The sequence below is a fragment of the Diospyros lotus genome, chromosome 13, assembly GCF_014633365.1.
Source record: "Diospyros lotus cultivar Yz01 chromosome 13, ASM1463336v1, whole genome shotgun sequence".
Taxonomy (NCBI): Eukaryota; Viridiplantae; Streptophyta; class Magnoliopsida; order Ericales; family Ebenaceae; genus Diospyros; species Diospyros lotus.
The window spans coordinates 3,789,912-3,805,706 of NC_068350.1; the positions used below are offsets into that span (position 1 = coordinate 3,789,912).

General features: G+C 37.8%; 3 protein-coding genes across 10 annotated transcripts; 2 read left to right on the forward strand and 1 right to left on the reverse strand.

The window, feature by feature from the left end:
* Positions 1–287: 287 nt before the first annotated feature.
* On the forward strand, positions 288–3,723 carry LOC127789347 (rho GTPase-activating protein 5-like). The gene is made up of 5 exons (XM_052318310.1): positions 288–1,101; positions 1,844–1,964; positions 2,055–2,174; positions 2,560–2,790; positions 2,936–3,723. The coding sequence occupies exons 1-5, from the start codon at positions 698–700 to the stop codon at positions 3,512–3,514; spliced, it is 1,455 nt and encodes a 484-aa protein (XP_052174270.1). The 5' UTR covers positions 288–697; the 3' UTR covers positions 3,515–3,723.
* Positions 3,724–4,900: 1,177 nt separating this feature from the next.
* Positions 4,901–12,376, forward strand: LOC127788632 (uncharacterized). Of its 8 annotated transcripts, XM_052317134.1 has the most exons (10): positions 4,902–5,298; positions 5,437–5,504; positions 5,700–5,886; positions 6,248–6,423; positions 7,580–7,647; positions 7,781–7,882; positions 7,993–8,148; positions 9,408–9,527; positions 11,929–12,058; positions 12,133–12,376. In XM_052317134.1, the coding sequence occupies exons 3-10, from the start codon at positions 5,807–5,809 to the stop codon at positions 12,240–12,242; spliced, it is 942 nt and encodes a 313-aa protein (XP_052173094.1). In that variant the 5' UTR covers positions 4,902–5,298; positions 5,437–5,504; positions 5,700–5,806; the 3' UTR covers positions 12,243–12,376. The 8 variants fall into 8 exon arrangements, with proteins under 8 accessions (XP_052173097.1, XP_052173098.1, XP_052173095.1 ...); XM_052317137.1 differs by lacking the exon at positions 6,248–6,423 and having other exon boundaries at positions 4,901–5,298; positions 7,585–7,647; XM_052317131.1 differs by lacking the exon at positions 5,437–5,504 and having other exon boundaries at positions 5,543–5,886.
* Positions 12,377–12,398: 22 nt separating this feature from the next.
* Positions 12,399–14,871, reverse strand: LOC127788631 (putative pentatricopeptide repeat-containing protein At3g11460, mitochondrial). Its single transcript, XM_052317129.1, has one exon. The coding sequence runs from the start codon at positions 14,847–14,849 to the stop codon at positions 12,963–12,965; it is 1,887 nt and encodes a 628-aa protein (XP_052173089.1). The 5' UTR covers positions 14,850–14,871; the 3' UTR covers positions 12,399–12,962.
* Between the last annotated feature and the right edge of the window lie 924 nt (positions 14,872–15,795).

Here is a 15,795-nt window from a genome sequence, read left to right on the forward strand (position 1 = left end):
TGTTCTCAAGTTGTTGGAAGTGCTGTGTCAGTATCCTTGCTAAAGTAAGGGCCTGAAAATACAATCTTTGGCAAGAAGAATGATCAATTTTCTAGATTTATTCTGGCTAGGTTTGATTTTGATTAGGATAATCTCAATCCAGTTCTGGTTTTAGTATGTTCTCGATGCCACCTTACTTGAACATGGCCAAATCTGATTGGCCATCTGGGAACTATTATAAACCAGTGGTTACTGTAGAGGCGCTGAGCCATCAAGTTGCTTTAAAGAAAGGTTTCCATTTCAAAAAGAAGCTCTAGTGTTCCACACTTCATTCCCAGCCCCTCTCTCTCTCTCTCCCTTTCTCTACTTTCTCTCTCTCTCTCTCTCTCTCATTGTGAAGCTCCAAATCAAAAGCCAGCCAGCCATAGATCAATTCATACATTTCTACATGTACAATCCACATGTGTATGTGTAAAGCATTGGAAATTGAGGATTTATAATGGAGTCATGATGTTCACTCCTCACCATCAACCACCTTTCCTTCAATCCAACTCCACTCAAGGATCCCCCAAACAAAATTCATTCATACCCCAGTTTCCAGTTTCCTGTTTCCTGCTCCTGTAATCTACTAATCCACCAACCCATTTCCATACCCACCTATTATTATTATTCATTACAGATTTCCTGCTCTTTCTTTCGTCTTTTTTTCCGGTAAAATATGACCGAGATACTGCAATCTCCATCCCCTTTGCCTTCATCCCCAAGCTCCATAACCAGAGAAAATGATGGCCCTGACGCCCTTTTTAACAGCCCCACTACATACTCTGTAGCTTTATACAGGGGAGAGGGAGATACAGGAGGAGGAGGTGGTAGAGAGAGAAAGAGGAGAGAGAGAGAGGAGGGCGACCAGCTTTCCCTGGTGGCTGTTGTGGCGACTGTGCTGAGAAAATCCTTGGTTGGGTGCAGGAGCAGTGGGAGAGTTGAAGATTTCTCATCAATGGAAATTGGGGTGCCTACTGATGTCAGGCATGTGGCCCATGTCACATTTGACCGCTTCAATGGCTTCCTTGGCCTTCCTGTTGAGTTTGAGCCTGAGGTTCCCAGGCGGCCTCCCAGTGCCAGGTATGTTCTAGTCTTGTCACCACAATTCAATCTCACGTCGGCAGTATTCCTAGAGGTCTTGAGTATGTGTCACTTGATTTTTTGGGCACATTGTTTGGTTTGGCGATCCTATAAGCTTATCTACGGCTTAACACATTTTGGTGACATCAAATCCCACATGATAATCTGTTGAGGAGGTCTTGAGCATGTGGTCTCATAAACTTATAAGTTAGCTTCAACAAGCGTATTTGGTTTGAGAAGCCCTGATGTTACATGTCTCTCCAATTAGTTTTGCAATATGCAGGAAACCCTAATTAAATCACTTCCCCTCTTAATCAGTTCTAATCCCTAATATTCAAACCTTGGAGTCATTGTTTTATCATAAATGATTTCTTTTCCCTCCCAATCAAAAGCAATAAACAATGATTTTCTCATATCTTTGTTCATCAGAAAGTGGTAAAATGGGAATTCAGTATGTTTGCACATAATTCACCATTCTGTCTTTAACTTTGTGTGAAGAATTCTTCAGTAGATGAGAACAGGTCAAGTGCTCATCTTTATCGTCCTACACCTCTCAACTCTGGTTTAGAATTTTCTTGCCATATTGAAGTATGTTCCGTGTCTTCCTCTCTGCATCTGTCTCATCCTTTGTTATTCTTTTTGCCTTTCCTGTCGCCTCGCACCTTTGGTATTGCCATCTGAAATATTGACAAATGCTTCATAATTGTTTTTCCCACTGCTGACTTGAAACTCTTTGATTTAGTACAAGTGTGTTCGGAGTTTCAACAGAGTCGATGCAGCTGTCCTTCGACTCCAGAGGCAACAGTGTGCCGACCATACTTCTGATGATGCAAAGACGCTTGTACGCACAGGGAGGCCTGCAGGTTTGTATCCCTGAAATATCCATGTAAGCTTAGCATTTTCCCAGTGGTTTAGCTTCTAAAATCAAGCTTTGAACTTCAACACATGCTCAGGCAGAGGGAATCTTCAGAATAAACGCCGAGAACAGCCAAGAGGAGTATGTTAGGGAACAGCTGAACCATGGAATCGTGCCAGATAACATGGATATGCACTGCTTAGCAGGTCTTATTAAGGTAATCTCATATCCATTGATGTTCACCGAATTCTTATTTGGAAGAAGGAAGTTGGTCGCTCAAGTGTGTCGAAAGGTTTCTTGCTACCAGTTTATAATTCAACAGATGCGTGTAGAAGTTTTCGAGGCATCCATTTAAGTTTTAACAATCTTCACATACAAACAACTATTCATGCAAGAAGTTGCAAATGAAGAGGTCAAACCAACATTCAAATACTTTGCTTGTAAACACCCTATTCAGACACTACTCACTCAAGGCGTGCAAAATGTCATGCACAATGTTCTCCACATATATTTTGTTTCTATCGATGTAGGATCTCTTCTCCCTAACTAGAAATACCAACCATTATTTGGGTTTGATTTTGTGGGGATCGATGTTTTCTTAGGCTTGGTTTCGAGAACTCCCAAATGGTCTGTTGGATTCTCTGTCACCAGAGGATGTAATGCAAGCCCAGTCGGAGCAGGAATGTGCCCGGCTTGTGAGACAACTTCCACCAACAGAAGCTTCTCTGCTGGACTGGGCGATAAACCTAATGGCCGATGTAGCTCAGCTGGAAAGTGCAAACAAGATGAACTCACGCAACGTTGCTATGGTGTTTGCCCCAAACATGACTCAAGTAAGTAATCCGGTGGCATTACCATTAAACTTATCTTGTGGCATAGTTTTCTGTGTAAGCCATTTGTTTAGTGACGATGATGGTGATACGGTTATTTCAGTTGATGGAAAGTAACCATTTTGATAACTACTGAATCTGGTTGCAGATGGCAGATCCTTTGACGGCATTGATGTACGCAGTCCAAGTAATGAATTTTCTGAGGACTCTTATTGACAAGACATTGAGAGAAAGGGAAGAGACTGTAGTTGATCAAGCTCCTCCATCCCAAGTCGAGCCTTCTGACGAGAACGGACACCACAGCTCCCAACAGCCGTTGTTTGAGGAGGTCGATGAGGTGACTGACAACGAAGAACGCGTCTTCTTAGCTGAAGAACCGTCAGCAGAAACCCCGGCTCACCATACTAGCAACGACTCAAACCCCGAAAATGATCATGGTTTCCTAACCTCGATCGAAAACATTTTTCCCGGGGGGAAGGTGCATTTGACTGATAGCTGCCCCAGGGAGGTTAAGGATGCAGCAGCCGAAGAGGGTGGCTGTGGGTATGGCTCTAGCTCTGCACAGAATACTCGAAAGAAGAAAACTGGCCAATCCAGCAGTCGCAATCTCAAGAAAACATCAAAAAAAGGAAACGACCGGGCAACATCGACAGAGAAGAACCGGGGGACGACCATCATTAGCCGGCTAAATTCAAGAACAACTGATAGGATCGAAGCTTGGAGATGAACGTATTGCCTGTAGAATTGATGTTTTGTTTTTAAGGAGATGAATTTGAGTGCAGACTGGGGGGGAGGAGTCAGAGGCTTTCTTTCTAAATTGGAGATAGTGTGAATCATTTTTTTTTTTTTTGTCATTTCTTTGGGTTTATGTATCTTTCCTTGTGAGTCAATTGAAGTTTGTAACTGCTTACTTGATTGGTTTGATCTTTAACAGAATTTTCGATTTTCAGCTAATAATCTCATCCTGTTCATTGTTATCCCTTCTTCATCGGTGCAGACTGGGGGGAGGAGTCACCCAGAGTCGTTGGGAAGCAATGGAAATTGCTACTTTACTGAAAGACTTATTAATTAATTAACAAAATTTGGTCAAAATGATAAAAAATATCCCACACCCATTTGCAAAATTACTTTCCCTTCCCTTTTCATGAGTGTATTCTCTCTCTTCTTCCCCTAGTTGCTTCCAGCAACCCTTTTCATCTCACCCCCATTGCCTCTTCGTCTGGCCTTACGTCGATTGCTACTACATCTTCCCTCTCTGTGATTAGTGCGAGAAGAAGGCGATGAGAGGAAAGGAGTTACTTGAGGTGGCCATGAAAAAATGGGGGAGAAAAGAAAGGAAGCGGCCATAAGAATGTAAAGCGAAGCAATTTTGCATTTGGGCGGGATATTTTTATTATTTTGGCCAAATTTTGTCAACCAATCAATAAATCTCTTGAGCCCTATAAAACGATTCGGAAGTAATTGTCCCTACTCCGTTCTAGTCTATCTCCCCCATCTATTCTTAGTCATTGAATGGTGGCTGCCATTGCTGTTGATCATTGTTGCCATTTTCTCTTTTGACACATTTTTTTTGTGTAACTTAATCACTTATATTTGTCTATACAATCACAACCATTAATTACCTTACTCTTATGGGGTGCAATGTAACTCTTAATTTTTTACAATTTGTTAGGATTCAATTTAAGTTTAAGCATAATAAGTACTTGAATTTAAATCAAATTCAAATGAGTTTGTCCAAACCCAAATATAAAGAGTTTGAACTTAGTGGTTGTTGATGTTTAGTGACCACTAATTTTTTTTCTAAATTATGAAGAGAGAGAATAAAGAATAAAATAATTATTTTATTTAATAACAAAAAATATTATTATTTTGAAATATAGTGAATATTTTTATAATTATATTAAATCTCAAATATGATGATTATAATTAATCGTAAGTTTTGAGTTTGACCTGGCATTGAGAAGGTGTTTGGCTAATCTTTAAAGGTGGTTAACACTTAACGCCCATTTAAAGTTAATAGGAGTGTTTAAACGGGTAATAACTGCCAAGTTTTAAAGGTATAGCTTTGAGCGATGGAATTTGATGAATTTAAGGATTATACTAAAGTACCCTCCAACAAATCCAAAACTGCCAAATCATGTCCTAAATCCCTAACCCAAAATCACTCCTTGAGTCAGTTTCTCATCTCCCTTCTCCTCCCTCGCAGCATCTCCTGTCCGTCATCTCTTGCTTCCATCATCTCCGGTGGCTGCGCGCGTTTCCGGCGTCCCTCGTCCGTCGTCGCTGACACATATCGAGAAGGTGTTGCTGCTGCTGTTTCCCGCGTTCCTTGTCCCGTTGTCCGTCGCCGCTGCTTCATCTTCCTCGCTCCGTTCGCCCTGTCATCTCCGGCGTCACAGCGTTCCCGATTCGGCTTCACATCTCCGGCGTCACAGTGGCCCATCATCTCCGTCTTCTTTGCTGTTGCCACTGCCGCTGCTCGCCGGCGTCACAGGAATTCGGATCTGAGAGGTATCCCATTTTTTTGCTGTATTTTGTCGCTGTTAACAGATTTTTGCTGTATTTTGTTTTGGGATTTGTTGTTCTGTTTGCTTTTTAGGGTTGCTGTGAACAGACATTTTAACTGCTGTGGTTTGTTGCTATAAACAGATTTTTGTTGTCATTCATCCCCTAGTGGAAATTTTTACTAGTAGACTTGTTCACAAGTAAACTGCAAGGTACCATAAGCAGCTCCAGTTGAAATTTTTGCATGTAGATTTGTTCAGGTGCTCCTGTGTGTCTGCGTGGATGCATAAATAGGACATTCTCCAATTCTTTGCCAATGGGCTGAAACTTGGAAGTTACATCCTTACAACTACAGACATCGAACATCGTGTTTTGTATGGTGACGGAATGATCTTTTTGGATCACAGATCATTGATATGGTAGTTCTTGTCACAAACTGATCCCGACACCATGAAAGAATGATTTAGCACAATCCCTGGCACACGTGCCATTTTTGCTCCTCAGAGGAAGTTCCATGTTTAAACTACAATGCTTCAGTCAGAGGTTCTCCAATGCTGCATCAACTCTGGTTCCTGTGCAACTTCCACAACAAATGTATGTAACCTTGTATTTCTTGATTTTGAATGCCATTTTAGACTTGCTGTCAGCTGGAAATTATTCTTGCACCACACAACAGTTTTGTCATGGATTAAGATAGTCAATGACCTTTGCTTTTGACCAGAATATTGCATGTGCAATGCTTACAAATACTCTTTTGCAGAAATTGTATTAGTCTTTTTTCTAGATATTTGTGTGAATCAAAATCTAGGAGGAGCATCTTTTCATAATAATGGATTTTAAATTTGAGGTCATCTTGCTTATTCTGGGGTTTTAAATATCCACCTACTTTCATGTAGCTTCTGGACTCTAGAAGTTAGTAGAGAACAAATATGTGAAAGTCTCTTTTATTTTCCAGGGAAACGCATTTTTGGTATATTGTACCAGATGAAGTGAAGAATGAATCGCTTCTTAATCAATATGTGGAACTACTATCATCATGTGAGAAAGAAAATGTTTTCCGCATGTGTGGAGAGGAGCTTAAGAAAAGGGCTCTGCTAGCTCGTGCCTTGGTTCGCACTACCATAGCAAGATGTAGGACTTGATATCTCCTTTTCTATTTCTGTAAGAAATTAAAATTTTCTATCAAGTAGATATTCTGAGCCATCCAGACAATGTAATTTGGTTGTCCTAAATTCAATACTTTTTATTTTACTTTTTTGATGTTTCATTTTGTAATCTCTACAAATTCTATAAGTACGGATGAAAAACCTGGGACTGTTCTCTTCGTATTTCAGTTTTAAGTTTTGAATTCATTTTCAGTTTTATGTTTTGAGTGTCGGTTTTGAGATTGCTGAAAACGTGTTTTTTTTGTCTGTGGCGTTCTGTGCATTTTGGAAATTTTGAGCGTGTTTGTGATGAAAATAGTCAAAACGATTTTTTGTTATTTTGAGTTTTCTTTACAAAATTTTTCTTTGTTTTCGAAAATAAGTTTTTGAAAATATGAAAGTAAAAACGTTTTTATTGTTTTGGAAAACTGAAAATTGAAAACGACATGAAAACAACAAAGAAAACATGGCCCTAATTTTTCATGTCCATCTGTCAGTAAAAATAGGAAAGATCTAATGGGTTTTCATATATATAAACATCAATATTAGATACACGAAAATGTTTAGAAGTTGAATTAGATGCAGACTCATGGACAATTAGCAACCATTAATCCCACTAGGTGGAGTTGGCTACATAGATGCAGACTTGTGATGCCAAATTTTGTTTTGAAGCACTGTTAAGCTAAAAATAATTCCAAACCGTTTCTCTCTATCCGTCCTCTTGAAAATTAGAATTTCGAGAGCCAATGGACTAACAAGTCATGTTAGGCACAAAAACTTATATTGCTAACTGCTGCTAACATCTTAGAGGTTATTCTTTCCAAATTTGGTGGCAAATTGACAATTCTCTTTACTGTATATTGGTTGTAAGTGGCTCTAAATATGATGGATGTAAATGACGGGAAGGAAAAAAAATAATAAAAATAAAGAAGAGGGGAACCCACAGTACTTGTATTTCAATACCAAAATTTCTTTTGTTTCTACTTTGGTGTCTAATGCATTAACACGTGACATTTTTGACTAATAAATAGAATATTCTGCTCTATTCTTTCTGCCCTATTTTGTTACTTTAATCTATCAATGTTGTAGAGAGAGATTGACAAATGGTGCCAAATAACTTGATTAAAACTTTTTCATGCTAGATCAGATAAATTCTCAAGTTAGTCCAAGATCCTTGAAATTTAGGAAGAACATCCATGGGAAGCCTGAGGTTTGTTTTCTTACTTTGAGTGGCTAAGGAGCTTTCCATCTATCTTCTCACAAACTTTGTCTATGTTTTTATGTTTTTGAAGACAATATGTTTCTTGTATATACTCATATTTTCATATGGAGTACATTGATAGGTTGAGAGGCAACTAGTTGACGGATGGGACCAGCCTATGCTACATTTCAACCTTTCACATTCTTCTTCTTTGATAGCCTGTGGGGTGACCCTTGATTCACCAGTTAGTGCTATCATACTTCTTATGGACTACATATACATTAAGTTGATGCAATTTACCTGCCAATTTTGTTTTAAAGTAACTTCTGATGTAATTTACCTTTCTAATCATAGATTGGCATTGACGTGGAAGAAAAGCAACGGAAAACAAAGAATGATATATTATCTTTTGCTAGGCGGTACTTTTCACACCATGAAGTGGATTTCTTAGCTTCCATTCCTGACCCTGAAATTCAGCGCCATGAATTTATAAAATTATGGACATTAAAGGTTAGCTATGCTTTTTCTTGATAACTAAATTAGTCACCTAAAAAGTTATTAGTATTGTCAGCAATAGTTGTAATTTATGTTTTCATCATTCAATTAAAAAGAATCAAAATCAAAAGTTAATCAGAATAATGTTTTTGCAATATATTCTGCTAAAAACCTTAAAAACTTTAAGAATAGAAATATATTGATGAATGGTATGTTGGTTTTAGGACACTGATGGAGAATAATGATTAGTATTTTTTTTTTTAATTAAGGAGTCTAGATGTTGTAGCAAGTTAGTCTTCCAGCCTGGCCTTTAATTGAGTCCATGGAGGGTTCTGGGGAAAATACGTTAGTTAAGGAGTCTTGGAAAGTTGATTTTCGTAATTAAGGGTCTGAGCAATTAAGAGCAGTCCAAAAGTCAGTCAAATGTCATGTATTTTAGTCTGTTAAGAGTCCAATATGTCCTAGAACCCGGAGGGGTCTATGAATAGGGGTTTCCCTCTGTATTTTGGAGCAGCTTTGAAGAATATTTCAATCTGATATCTTTTGATATTAACTTCTATTCTCTTGGATCAGTTATCTGAATTCTTCAGGTTTCTGTCCAAGGAGGTGGACTCCTCCTCCTACACATCCAACCTTTTTCTAATTTTCCTCTGGGCTGCATCCGACACTTAACATGTCTTCCAGATTGATGTATTTCCTGCAATGAGTTGCCTTCATCTTTCTGTCCTTATGTGTAGATGTCATGTTTTGATTGTGGACAGTCATCAGATTTATGCAATCATTTTCATCATAATTCGTTGGTATGTGGTCATTATTGGAGAAGATGGTCATATTGAAATAATTTTACATTTTTAATCAGTATTATGTCTAAAACTTATAGACCACACCAATAAAAAATGTCTAAAAGTTATTGTGGATGTTACTTGATTGTATGCTCTTCCATTTCATCATGATGATTTACCTTCAGATGCTATTGCAAAAGACAGTAAAGCATATGACTACCATGGCCCTTTCTATGGCCAATGAGACCTTAATCAAGTGTAGCATATCTTCTTTGTTTACTTGTTATGGGATGAATAAGCACGTGGGTTCTTATGATCTTCTGTATGTTCCATGAAACAAGCTTCTATAAATTTGCTTTGGGCCACTTGATTTAATGGAGTGGAGATTGTATATTTATTGATATGAAAGATAAACAGATGGCTTTGGTATGGTTGAGCTACTGAATTCAATATTTTTTGCTTCTCTTAAGTTTGTTCCTGTTCAACTTTTAGGAGGCTTATGTCAAAGCCTTGGGAACAGGTTTCTCGGGTGCACCTTTCAAGACCTTCACCATCCGGTATAGCACTGCTACTGGAGGAAGCTTTCACCTCCCCTGGAATTCAGACTCTGAGGTATGTAAATAAAACCTTCAACAGATGGGATCTAATGAACTAGTTAACTTATGGTTATTGCTAATCTAGCACTGTAATGTGACTACTTCATCACGTAGTCCATTTGTAGGAACAATTGAACTCCCAATCAATTGGATGAGTAAAAATTGTTATTAACAAAATTTATGTTTTCTAAAATGAGTTGCAGCAGGAGAAAAGATAAGTTAAATAGTGGCCTGAGCAGTTTGATGTATCAAATTTGGGACAATAAACTAGCTGGGATGTAGTTGAGGTGGAAAAATTACCATGCAAGCTCCCTCATTCTCCTTATTTTCCTCAACTAGTACAAATATCATTCATATAAATAATAAAAAGCAAATTAAATGACTGGTACAATGTCATGAAGATGTTATGAATATTTTGAACTTTTATATAATTTAGAAGTCATGAACTTGCCCGATTTTCTTGCCTAATGTTCCTTTGACCATCAAAGAACTTCCTTTTAACCATGTGAATAAAACCAGATTAAGGGTTGAGATAGCCTTTTTAGAGGATCTGGGCATGGGTAGTAAATCATGTAGCCTACCTAACCTAATGGGATTAAGGCTTGTGATTGTTGTTGTTGTTATTCAAGGGATTTAAGACAAAAACTTTAGCTCTCGACAGATGTTTCATCTTTGATATTATAAGTACTTTTTTTTTTTTTCTGAGGGGATATTTAACTTAATAGGATTAATTTCTTTTGTTTTTTGGGGGTACTCAAGAGGTGCATGCTCAGCTGCTATTTAGATGACTGTGTTACAGGATGACATTAACATCACATTTCACCTTTCTATTGTCGGGGGAGGGTGCTTACAGATGATTGATGTTTTCTTTCTTATTTTTGTTAGCCTTCCTGAATTGGGATCCCTGTTTGTTTATTTAAGGGATGAAAAATCCTACCTCTTAGATAAAGACCAGAAAAAGAGAGAAAAATGCAAGTACTAAATGTGAAATGGATATGGGGAAGAATGGTATCTGTTATCTGATATTCTTTTAGAACCTTGTGGGTTTGGCAGGAAAGTGTTAACCAGCAAAAAAATTACAATTTTCCTTTTTATTCTCCTTCCTTTTCTTAGAAAGATTCATGGAGTCCTTGAAGATGGAGGTGCAAAATAGTGGGTGTCAGAAGCAAATTGATCACGATGTGGGTTGATCAATTGCAGGGTTTTTACTTATTTTAAGAAAATACTACTTTGGATTATTCTTCAATCCATTATTAATTGACAAAAAAAACAAAAAAATCCAGTAGATATTACTTTTACGAGAACACCTTGTTACTTATTTGAAATTGTAGAAAATGTGATGGCAGTATGTATGAAATTTTAATCCTAGTCTCTTGGTGATTTATGTTTTATCACATATCTTTTGCGATCTAGTGTTTTTGAAAGTAGGGGGAGAAACACGGAGGGAACTTGTTTTTGCCCAAGTTAGTGAATTGCAGATATGTGACGGCAGTATGTAGATATTATTTTCTTGTTCTATTTCCAGTACTAGTTGTGAATTGCAGAAAATGGATTATAAAGATGGGGAGAAAGGAAAGCTGAAGAACAGTAAGAATCCTGTAATAAGTCTGAATGGAATTTTTAGAGATGATTGTCCATAAGCCTTTCGTTTTCTTGTTCACCTTCTGTTCATTTCTACTGAACTAACCTTAGGTTTTGTGTAGGGCCAGGTCAATTGAGTGTTATGACATTTTGACAATTGTCCATGGGTCATTAGTCTTCTGCAATATTTAACCTTTTGTTCATCTCATATGAGGCAATGGTTAGGTTTTATGTAGGGTCAGGTCATTTGAGCATCTCTGGCGTTTTGGTATATTCCACCGTGTCATATATTCCTGCTCCTTTCTGAAGGTTTTTAGGGCCTGTTTGCCATTGATGTGCCGTGTTGTGTTCTGTTTTTTTTTTTTTTTTTTGCGCTATGCGAAAGTAGTGATGAAAAAGTAATGTTTGATAACGGAGTGTAGTAATGTGTTTATTAATGTTTTAAGTAACGAGTGTGAGTCCAAGTATGAGTTGATTTGCTTTATATAAAAAAGTAAGGGTCCCTTTTTTGTTTAAAAACAGCTTAATCTATTTTTTATGAGTGCGTGGTTAAAAACAAAGTGCTTTAAAAACAGCTTAATCTATTCTAGAACTTTTTTGTTAAAAAAAGCTACCTTGCTTTAAAAGCGCAGCAATAGCAAACAGACTCTTAGTTTTGAAAAAGGAATTATTTGCTTTGCTCTAAACATGCAACGCATGAGACAACACAGTCTGCTGTGCTCAACATTTAACATTTTTACTTGACCCAAAATGAAACAGAAATCAGTTTTTATTATCAATCTGTGAGGCATCGACGAAGTTTTTTTCCAGTACTAATTTCTCAATTATCCTGTCAGGCATGTGAAATAGTTGTTGATCCTTCTGACTGCCCCTCAAACTCTGCAAGGAATTGGCAGTTTGCCCTCCTTGAATTGGCTGGTACTCATTATGCCGCCATTTGCAAGGACAATAGTAACCTTGCTGAAGGTGAGAATTTGTCTTTATGTGAACTAAATGGCGTGAAAATATAAAGAAGCTAAACTGTCTTCCATTACATGTAGACAAAGGAAGCAGGCCAATGAAGTTGACAGTGTGGAAGACTGTCCCATTTGTTGAAGATCAGTGTGTTTCTGGGACGGATGCAGTTATAGGGATTTGTGGCTTATCTTAGCAATAACTAAAATGAGATGATTTAGTGGAGGTGACCTCACATAGTCGGCATCACTTAAAGTACAAGACTTGCATGTTTCTGGACAGCGTTGCCCCTTTTTTTGGCTACATAATATCATACCAGGTTTTTAATGATATTGAGCATATTACCCTAATTCATTGTTGATTAACATTCATCTTGGCTTCTGTTTGGAAGTGATGCAAGTATAATGAGGTACAACAGTGGATTCTTTCCTAAAAAGCTTGTCACATAGTTTCTTGCAAAATAAACTCTTTACATTGAGAGGTGTGTACAAGAAGCAACTTCAATCAGCTGTCCCATAGGTTTTATCACCTAAAGCCATAAAAAATCCCCCGCCCACTACCTTTATACAGCTTCTTCCCTTAAGGAATGGATGCTGACCAATTATCTTTCCCGCATCCAACTTCATCTAGTTGTGGCAATCCCAGGTTCCCAGAATTCAAAGTTAAAAAGGTGCTCGAGTTTCCCCCTCTCTTCAAAATTTAGTATCTTTTTACTAGGTTAAAAGGGTAAGTTCTCAGTAATCAGGAACATAACATACTACCTCTGTTAGGATATTCGGAAAAACCTCTATTGGGAGTCATTTGAGACGGCGTTATAGCTCTCTCATCCTTAAACTTAAGGACCATATGATGAGTGACCACTCTAAGATTCAGTTTCTATAGGGAATCCTGACTGTCAAATTCAAAGCCTCGGGCATCACCAGTAGTCATTGCAAGAACAGACTCCATCTTTGAAATGATGAAAACGAGTTGCATCTCTAACAACAAATGGCCGATCTGCAATCTTGCTAACCGACTTTATAAACCAGTGGCAATCTCCACATATCCTCAGGTTCTTTATCACAAGAATCTCCATTCCTGGGTTAGTGTTTAGAAGCCCAAATGCAATGGCCAGTTTTTCACTGTGCACCTCCATTCCACTTGCAAGCTCTCCATTTCTTCGCTCTTGATAATTTTTTTCCTTTACCAAAACTTCCAACCTATCCAACATTCTGTAAATCTCCCCTGTTTGAGGGTGACTTCTATCTCCAACTGTAAAGAGGTGAGTCTCATCTTCGTGTTCAACATAACTACACCCGGGATCCTTCCTAAGCTTCCGGTCTCTCATCATAATGTGAACCGCTAATACTCCATCCAGGTTCGCTGTCTCTTTGTACAAGTTTGACATCAAAACATAGTATCCAGTGTTTGTAGGCTCAAGTTTGATAACATAGTCGAAAGCTATCTCGGCAATCTTAACATTCCTGTGGATCTTACAAGCACCCAAAAGGCTCCCCCATACAACACTATCAGGCTCCATTGGCATTGCTTCAATGAGCCTCTGAGCTTCTGCAAGCCGACCTGCCCGACCCAAAAGATCCACCACACAAGAGTAATGCTCTGGACCTGGCTGCAACCCATAATTCCTCTCCATCATAGCAAAATAGTCCAAGCCCTTATCAGTCAATCCTGCATGGCTGCAAGCAGATAAAATGCTTACAAATATCGCTCCATCAGGTTGAATACCTGTCTTAATCATCTCATCAAAGAGCTGCACTGCAGTTTCTCCATGTCCATGCATTCCATACCCACCTATGATTGCTGTCCACGATATCAACTTTTTCTCCGGCATGTCATCAAAAATAGCATGAGCTCTGGCCAAATTACCACACCTAGCGTGCATGTTAATCAAGGCATTTTTCAAGAAAGGATTAACCCCGAACCCACTAGATTCTATCAGCTGCTCAACCTTCCGACCAACCTTTCGGGCACCCAAATTAGCACAAGATGACAAAACCCCAACAAGTGTCACCGGGTCGGGGCAAATCCCTAGCTCTTCCATCTCTTGATAAAGCTCCAAAACATGGGTGGCATGACCATTCTGTGCGTACCCAGAAATCATAGCATTCCATGTAATCAACCCTTTGTCAGGCATGCCATCAAACAAATTCCTGGCAAGTTCAATCGACCCGCATCGGACGTACATTGTCAGCAAAGTATTCCCAACAGAGAAGTCAATAATCAACCCACACCTCACGCAGAAGCCATGAACAGACATCCCAAAGCCCAGACGCAATGGCACAGTACAGCCCGGAACCAAACCCAACATTGTGACGGCATTAACCGGCACCCCTAACTCCCTCATTCGGCAAAACAGAGTAACCGCAGGCAAAAGCTGAGAATTGTAAGTGTACCCAGAAATCAAAGCATTGTAACACACAGTCAGCATTCTTGATTGAGGGCTTTCGTCGAACACCTTGCGCCCATGGCCAATTAACCCACATTTGCAGTACACAGAAATCAGTGCGGTCTGGACAAATGGCTCGGACCCGCAGCCTGTCTTGGCAACATGCGAGTGGAGCTGGGCGGCGGCCGCCGGCAGCGAGAGGGCGGCGCAGGACTTGAGGACGAAAGGGAAGGTGAAGGCGTTGGGACAGTCGCCTGATCGGAGCATCCGGCGGTAGAGGTCGAGGGCTTGCTGGAAGTGGCCTTGCTTCGCCAGCAGCCGCAGTTGGGTGTTCCATGAAGCGCTTGCGTTCCTGCGGCTTAGAGAGTGGACGAACCTGCTTGCGCAGCGGCATGAGCATAGTGGTCGTCTGGTCATGACATTCCCTGCTGGGCGGGGTTGCCCCTTTCAACTTCATTCCAATTATATAGTTTTCTTTTTGAAATTAAAAAAATTGTGAAATTAAATTCTATCTTTTAAAACATATTTCATTTTAGCCTCAAACTATTTTCATATGTTTTTCATGCTTTTAATCATGTTGCTCTTGATTATAATAATAAATTTATTAATTAAAAATATCATCTCTTATATTATATTAAAATTAGTATCATAGACATTTTTTTTATAATAAAGATCATCTATTTATAATAGAGCATTGAATTTTTTAATTTTAAAATTAGAATTTTTTAAATAATACTTATCTTAATATTTTGAGTCTTATTAGAATTGAAATTCTTATATATAATGTTTATTTTAATATTTTAAGGTCTATTAGAATTAAAATATTTATGAATAATATATATCTTTTTTGTAAAAGTCTAGTAAGAATTTTCGAATGTTATATTTATCTTATTTACATTTTGTTTGAGATTTTAATTAAGAAAAAATTACATATTTTTAGCACAAAAAAATATTTTGAAATGTTAAAGACTTTTTTAATTTTTTAATCAACTTTTGGTTGTAACATATCACATGGTAACACTATATATACGCACACAATTTATATATATATATATATATGCATACACAATTTATATATCCACTGCAGTTTATATATATGGTTGATGATTAAGCACTAATAAATGTTTTTTATTTTCAAATAAAGTACATTTATTGTATATTTTTTAATAATTAAAATATTTATTATTATTAATTAAATTATTTAAAATATGATATATTTATCATAAAATAATAAAATTACTTATTTATTAAAAATAAAATATAATAAATACTCCTTATCTAATAACAAATAAATTGCATGTGTATATTTGTTTGTTAATTTGTTCTTGCATTAATTATTAATTATTAATTATTAAAATTAATA

Coding starts and splice junctions, on each gene's coding strand:
- LOC127789347 (XM_052318310.1), top strand. CDS start 698: ATGACCGAGATACTGCAATCTCCATCCCCTTTGCCTTCATCCCCAAGC. Junction 1,102..1,843: donor AGGCGGCCTCCCAGTGCCAG/GTATGTTCTAGT, acceptor TCTTTGATTTAG/TACAAGTGTGTTCGGAGTTT. Junction 2,791..2,935: donor TTGCCCCAAACATGACTCAA/GTAAGTAATCCG, acceptor ATCTGGTTGCAG/ATGGCAGATCCTTTGACGGC.
- LOC127788632 (XM_052317134.1), top strand. CDS start 5,807: ATGTTTAAACTACAATGCTTCAGTCAGAGGTTCTCCAATGCTGCATCA. Junction 8,149..9,407: donor TAAAATTATGGACATTAAAG/GTTAGCTATGCT, acceptor TTCAACTTTTAG/GAGGCTTATGTCAAAGCCTT. Junction 12,059..12,132: donor CAATAGTAACCTTGCTGAAG/GTGAGAATTTGT, acceptor CATTACATGTAG/ACAAAGGAAGCAGGCCAATG.
- LOC127788631 (XM_052317129.1), bottom strand. CDS start 14,849: ATGACCAGACGACCACTATGCTCATGCCGCTGCGCAAGCAGGTTCGTC.